The following is a 7,582-nucleotide window of genomic DNA, read 5'->3' on the forward strand; positions in this document are numbered from 1 at the left end:
GAAGAACTTTGTAATCAATGACAAGCCTCCTGATCCCTCCTCACTCAGTCTGAAACTTCTACTGTACTCTCAGAAAGTCTGAAGATCAAAACCACTTTTATAGATTCAAAGAAAGTCTGGCTGCATGGAAGGAAAATATAAGGAGACGAGAGCTGGATTAGAATTTTCTGCATGACTTTTAGCTCTGCAGGAAACCTCTGAATCACAAATAACTCAAAAATGGAAACATCCCTTTCTCCGCCTGCTCTAGCTAATGCACCATTCCTTTTGTTCCCAGATCTAATGATGTTAGCTGCTGCAGTTCCTTCTCCTCATTAGGACTAAACATACACAAACTCAGTCCATACTTAGCTCCCAGTTCAATCAGGTTATGTCCCAAATGGGCGTCCCGAGTGCAGGTGTTTCCATGATGCTCATCTCAGACACTGAGGGTAATGGAGCCCATGAGGGAAACAATCTGGTAATGTGCCGGTGAGTGGAAATGAATTCACATTAGTGAGGTCCATGGGGCTGTGATGATGGAGCACTCAGCAAGCACAGGTACTGAACCACATCCCAGGGACATGTTTTAAAAACCTGACAAGACCTGCTCTGAGAGGTAAAAAAAACATCAATTCATAAAATTTCTGTATAATGAAGTCTGTTAAAAATCTACATTTGTGCTCATTTTCACTCTGAAAATAAACAGATCCCTCCTAATAAGCATCAAATATCTAAGAGCATCCTGTAAAAATTGTTTATTTCCAAAATATATTGAACAATCACAGCTGAGGCCATGAGATTTGACTCAGAACTGGAGACTTTTAGGTACAAACAGGTCCACAAACAGTCACCAACCTGCTGCGAAACGCAAAGACAAAAACAAACGGCTGAAGTTATGTTTGAAGCTGAAAACTTAGTTTATGATGGATGTGGATTTGTGTGTAGCATTACTGCAGCAAACTGGAATACTAGCATCTAAATGTTGTTGTTTTAACCAAGATTCTGTTACAAGTACTCAGAGTTAAATGTTTTCATGTATAACAGACGACATGATTCAGTAAACGTTACTATTATCCCACCAACACATTCCTGCATCCAACAGTCGTTTCTATTGTCAAAGGCAAATCTCTAAATAAGTTTATTTTTTAAAAGATTCATCTCAGGTGTGAAATTCTAGAGTTTCTTCTGGCCACATCCAGTCAAGAAGAAATCCACAAAGTTAGAACAAAATCTTCCTCCACGTCTTCCTGAAGCGTGAAGACAGTCTTGGCACCACATTTGGCAAAATACAAATCCTAAATGAGTTCAGCTGTGTCCACAGTGGATTCACACCTCATCACTGTGGAGCCAGTGGGATGCCTCTGGCGTCGGTCACCTGGCTTTCTTGCAGGTTCTTAACCAGCTGAGCCAGCCAGCGTTTGGTGGTTGTGTCGTCCTTCAGCACCTGAGCAAACGTGCTGTCCTTCAGCTGATCAGGTAGACACTGACGCAGCGCCTCCCTCGCTCTGGATGGACAACAAGATGGATTAAAAACCAGATTAAACATGCTTGTTTCATTAGTGGCTCCAAATAAACTGCAACTTAAAAAATGCCCCAAAAAGTACAAATACTGTATGTATGAAGTAATTTTTAAGCCCTTTCTTCCTTTTATGCAGATCTTGTGTGAGTGGTTGGCACTCAGTGTGTTTTTAATAACTCTAAGCTAACAAATCAAGCTCTAGCTCATCCATCCACTTTCAAGTCACTTATCTGAGAGTTCTAGCTCAATATTTGCTAAAGTGACTGAGTTGAAGCCATATTTTGTTTGCTAATGCTAATTAATGGAAGCCACGTCAGGTAACCTCCAAACGTTAATCAAGTGAAGATATTCATCTAATAGAGAAATGAGCCCCGCACAACAAAAACTGTCAATCAGATGAAAAATTCAGCCGTCAGTGTTTCTAATCCCAAAATGACTTTATGAAAAAACAAATCTGTGATGTAAGAATAAAATATGCTTTTAACTTCTGGGTCTCACCAAAAAAATCTAAACAAAACAAAAGAGCTTTGTTTAGATTCAGGCTTTTAAAGACCACTCCTCATGATGCATTACCGGTACCTATTATTAAACTTCCTGAAGGCACGCCAGCTGTAATGGACAATATCTTCAATATCAGCCAGACACGCTGAGACAGGTCTGTCTGCAGACAGCGAGAGTGGCACAACATGAATCAATCCAAAACAGAACCTCAAGATGTATTCAAACAGATGCTGGCAGCAAGATGGCAGGTCGAACGTAGACCAAGTAAGCCACAACTGGAAGTCTGCCATCCGTACAAAAGTTACACACACAGCACAAAAATCACAATCAGGTACAAATGTGTTCACTACTGCACCACAGCAAAAGCTGAGGTCTATGCAAAGTAAAGGAACTGAGTTATTCAGGCTGTTTGTTGCTTTGCAGAAAAGCTCAGCATCTAATGGGAGAAGCTGCATACATGAATGAATAATTATAAATGACTCTGTTACGGTAAGTACTCAGTGCCTTCTTAATAGTACCAGAGGAACAAAAGGCCCCTTATCTACTAAAAGCAATAACTAGAGTTTCCCATCTTATATAAAACTGCTCCCACCCAATCAAAGCATCTCTGGAGGAATTTTCCTACTTTCTGTAAATTTGAATAACCAAAAGCAGACAAAGTGTGTTTAATTGCTGATCTAACTGAATTCCTCTATTTTAAATGTTAGATTTGTAACGTTATAACTACATACTTTCTCCTGACTGACATTCCCAAGATGCCAGAGTATAAATAACTTCAAACTACTTATTTTTCTTTTAACAGAAGCACAAATATGACACAAAAGTAGTTGCCAAAAAGAAAATGAGACCAACTATAAAAGCAAATTTAAGTGGCAACAAATTATTTCCACAGATTCCTTGAGTATACATTTATTTGCCACTGTAGTGCCTCCTAGTGGCAAAACATGACTCGTCTGTGCATCAGTTAAAGGGGCATTATGGAAGTGTGACAGCCAAAACATGTATAGAAATAATAAATGTCTTCTTCATACATTCTCCTGCAATGCCCTGGTCCTGTAGAATGAGCCCTGGCATTTTTACTGTGATTGCCTGTTTTTCTGTAAAATCACAGAAAAAGAGAGATGCTCGGGTCGAGCAGGCTGCTTCATGCGCGTTCACGCTCAGGCATAGCCCGTAGCATTTGCTATCCGTAGCTTTAGCAGCAGAGAGAGAGGCAGTGCCACTTTGTCGCTCCGAACCGTTCTTTGGATTGATGTTGGTTCAGCTGTCATCAAGGATATAAATGTTACAGATACAATGAACTTCACTGGCGCTTTAGGTCACATAGTAAGATGTCTGACTCTCATGCAGAAGACCTGGGTTCGATTCTGGGTGAGTACATTTTTTATTTGAAGTTTCTCTTTTACATTAATGGTATATTTTTTACTGAAATAAAACACCCAAATTTTTATTTGAGACTTGCTGAACAGCATTGAATTCACAGATAAAAAAGATGTGGGTTCAACTTTCATTTTGGAACAATTTTTCAAGCAAGGGAAGGGAATGATCTGAGCATGCAGGAGGACTGACCCATCATAAACCTTTGTCGGCTGTGCTGAATAGAAAAGTACAGAACCACATTATTTAATTAATTAGCTGCGTGTTCTCCTGTCCTCTGTCCTCCGGGCCACACACACACACACACACACACACACACACACACACACACACACACACACACACACACACACACACACACACACACACACACACACACACACACAAGGGACTGTCTCAGTTGTTATTTTCGTTAAGGAGTGTGCACGTACAGCATGCGCGCCTTGTGCACGAGCCTACTATTGAAGCTGCCGTTACACTTTTGGCCTGAGGGGGCGATCGCGAGCATAAAAATTCAAAAGTCCGAAAAGTCCCTTTAAATGATGAGGCTAAAGCTTCTGGCACTGTACCTGAGGTTGTCTGAGAGGCGGAGATAGCAGCGAACAACATGTTTCAGCAGACGAGCCGATGGCTCTTTGGAGAGCTGCAGCACCATTTTACCCTGCAGAGAAAATAATGGAAACGTTACAAAACACTGAAGGCGGCTAATCCTTCTCAGATATGTTCTAACAAACCTACAAGAATCATGGCCACGTGGGAGAAACGTTCGTAAGTCTGACAGATATACGCCAGGCCAGTGTCGTCCAGCAGTATCTTCTGAAGTATGAAAGTCGCAACCTGATAAACAAAAAATGACTGGTGAAAAATATGCAGCTGTTAAAGGTCTAAGTTTTAAATGTAAACAGGGATTAGGATCATTGGTTGTTTTGTGTGACATTTAGGGACATTTGTAGTCGAAAAAGGTTTCTTCCTTTAATAAATCAGGATGAAAAGTTACTAGATCGTATTCTTTAACGTGTTTATTTTGTTTTCGGGGTCAGTGCGAGGAAGAATTGCAGAAGCTCACCAAGCTGTTAACGAGGTTTCCTGGCTGTTGCATCAACCAGTGCACGTGTTTCATTCAACTGCAGGAAACTAAATGATTGTTGAAACAGAACATCCATAAATCTTTACAAATGGATGCTTAATGTCTAAATACTCACTATAATTAGGACTAAGACAGAATGCAAAATTGTTCAAACTTTAATGAAAAAATAAACAAAAAGGGAACCAATGCTCTTGTGCGTAGCATAGAGCAGCCATTGTGCAGATTTTAGTGAAACTCTCAGAATGCCTACAACTGATTCACTTTTGGGATCCACCTGATTTATGATGCTGGCCACAGCTAATCAATGTTAGGAAATGCAAAAATGGCTAAAACACAATAAATGTTACAGATATAGAGCTCTAGTTTGATGCATTAGTAGCTGAGATGACCGCAACACTAAAGAGTTTTAACACTTTAAGCTTTTGCTTTCAAACTGGGCAACAGTGGCAGATGAGTTAGTGCCAGCCCTGTGGAGGGTTGCAAGTCCAACCCTCTTCTGTGGCAACCGTGTCCTTGGGCAAGACCCTTAACCCACCTTGCCTGCTGGTGGTGCTTGGTGGGACCGTTGGCGCATGTGTTCGGCAGCCTCGTTTAAGTCAATGCGTCCCAGGGCTGCTGTAGCAACAATGTAGCTCATGACCACCAGTCTGTAAATGTGCATGGGTGAATGACTGTTTGTGTTGCAAAGCGCCTTGAGGGGTTGCAAAACCCTAGAAGGTGCTATATCAAATACAAGCCATTTATCATTCAAACTGGTTCAGTGGGTCTTGAGCCATAAATGCTACCATTTTCTTACTGGACAGCACTTTGCCACCCTCTGCTGACCAGAAACTGCACTTAACAGGGTAGGTTCACTAGTGGGGGTCTCTACCTGCTTCATAGCTGTTTACAGTGGCAGTGGCTAATATAAACGCTAGCAGTTAACTTTTTCAGTTCACCGACTGTCAATAAAAAGCACAAGAAGAAGAATGTTGCTTTTTTGTTGGCATCATGGCAGAGCCTGGAAACGTAAGAGTGTTATGTCTTTGGAGGTGAAACAGCGCTAAACCCAGAGTGCACATCAGTGCAGCCTACACCGGTTTGAGGGAGCTAGGGAAGCTACTAAATCACAGAATGATTGTGACCTGGCTTTGTTGCTACTAGACTTGTAAGTAATATTTTTCGTCCAACAGTGTGGATCTTTTTACACGGTGGCTTATTTTGTATCAGTTGGCTCATGGTAGCACAAGCTACAGCAGGCTGTGGTAGTTGCTTATGACAGTTGTAATTCCACTTTCAACTTGTAGCGTGGAGAAGCAGGAAACATATTTAGTGTTGCTTTAAAATGTAGCATGAAGGGGATGCGAAGTGTTTATCACATATAATTAAACATTTGAGAATCTCTGAGTTACACTAAAGAAAATGCACATTTATAGTTAAAATACCGTCTTGGAGAGCTCACTCCCTGATTCCATGATGCGGAGACACAGTGGGATGATTTCAGTTGTGAGAAGGAAGTTAATCACTTCTTGTTCATCTGTTTTGACCAATGCACCTAAAACAAATAAAGAATTTTAAATGATCAAAGTTGCTCTATTGTTAGTTTGTTACATATGCTAGATAAACAGCCAATTTGAAATTTTGATCCTCACTCACCCAACGTGCAACATTCATTGACAGAAAAAAACCAAAACAACAACAAGCACGCTGTAATATAGCAGGATAGCAGTGAAGTAGACTGATAATGGTCACCAGTGTAAATGTAAGCAAATTAAACACCTGAACCAGAGGACAAATTACCTATGACTCCCAGACTGGTGAGACGCAGGTACTCAAACGGCCGTGTTTTGCTCACAGTGTGCAGAAAAGGATAAAGGAATAGAGGAATATGAGCTGCAAGAAAAGCTGACCTGGTGACGAGAGAAGAATTAGAAGTGTTTTTACATGAGATCAAATATATGTGAAACACATTTATTTATTACACATATTTTCAGGTTTAAGAAATCTTTGTCATTTTCTGCTACAGTCTTTTTTACCGTGTTTCTGGATGTGAGGCAACACACTGCAGAAGGGCCAGAGCATTGCACACTCTGTTAGACTGATGAGCTGTCAGTGTCGGTGGGTTTATAGATGGATAAATGTTCACTATTTCCTAAACAACAGAGAAATCCTATGAATGTAGAAAGTATTTACATCATCAGATGAAAACAGTGTGTGTTATGAGTAATGTTCTGACCTGTAACAGGGCAGCGATAGTGCCAAAAGAGTGCCACAGCATCGGTGCCAGGTCTGGCACTGACTCACGTTTCTTGCTTAGTTCCAACAAGGCGTTTTCTCTGGTTTCTGGGCTGGAAAGCTCATTGATCCATTGGTAGATCTTCTCACGGTCTACCTGGGCTAGGGCTGTGACATTAGTAACAGACTGTAAAAGTGAGGAGGAAATGATAATTCATTACTCGTGCTTAAAGAGATAATCTGCAAACACGTGTACTGTACGAAAACTAATAATGATAATTTAACTGTCTTAGGTAAGTTTTCTTCAACTTATTTGGTAGTCCAAGAAAACAGTTTGTGAGCAACGTGGTCTCGTGAAGACAGCCTGCTACTGCGGCTCAAAAGAAAGCAGGAGACTTGAACATAATAATAACAACACAGTTTTAGGCTTTAAATAAAAACTGAGAACACGTATCTATGACCCGCTTCTGGTTAAAGATAAGTGAACACACTATTTACTGGTTATTATTTGTATTATAACGCAATATATTCACTGTTGGGCTAAACATGAGATACTGAAAACAAATTAGTCATAAAATATTAGAAAGTGCGTTATACTGTCATGTAATGTATAATTTTACGCAAAGTGTTCAAAGTTAAACCGAGATAACAGACGAGAACCTGCACTTACCGCTCCCGTCGTCAACATTATGTTAAGTGCTCGGTGTTCTACAAATATTTCTTAAAATCTTCTGTTTTTACTAATTATCAAACTAGTAGTCGCTTTTCTTTCTAATTTTGCTTTTGCTAGTCACAATAAGCTAATTGATTCTCTTCTCGCGATATCTCAAATATCGCGAAACCAACGCATAGTTCCTCTTCCCCTTGAACAGAACAAATGTCGCGATATTAGTAAACGTTCC

General features: G+C 40.4%; 1 protein-coding gene across 1 annotated transcript; it reads right to left on the reverse strand.

Moving 5' to 3' along the window:
• Positions 1-722: 722 nt before the first annotated feature.
• On the reverse strand, positions 723-7,507 carry LOC107395433 (CCR4-NOT transcription complex subunit 9). Its single transcript, XM_015974818.3, has 8 exons — positions 7,351-7,507; positions 6,682-6,867; positions 6,482-6,597; positions 6,246-6,355; positions 5,891-6,000; positions 4,118-4,216; positions 3,949-4,040; positions 723-1,487 (listed from the first exon to the last, which is right to left on the reverse strand). Exons 1-8 carry the CDS (start codon positions 7,366-7,368, stop codon positions 1,319-1,321), a joined length of 900 nt encoding a protein of 299 aa, XP_015830304.1. The 5' UTR covers positions 7,369-7,507; the 3' UTR covers positions 723-1,318.
• Between the last annotated feature and the right edge of the window lie 75 nt (positions 7,508-7,582).

The sequence above is a fragment of the Nothobranchius furzeri genome, chromosome 7, assembly GCF_043380555.1.
Source record: "Nothobranchius furzeri strain GRZ-AD chromosome 7, NfurGRZ-RIMD1, whole genome shotgun sequence".
Lineage (NCBI taxonomy): Eukaryota > Metazoa > Chordata > Actinopteri > Cyprinodontiformes > Nothobranchiidae > Nothobranchius > Nothobranchius furzeri.

Coding starts and splice junctions, on each gene's coding strand:
- LOC107395433 (XM_015974818.3), bottom strand. Junction 6,598..6,681: donor CTATCGCTGCCCTGTTACAG/GTCAGAACATTA, acceptor TCTGTTGTTTAG/GAAATAGTGAACATTTATCC. Junction 6,001..6,245: donor CACCAGTCTGGGAGTCATAG/GTAATTTGTCCT, acceptor TATTTGTTTTAG/GTGCATTGGTCAAAACAGAT.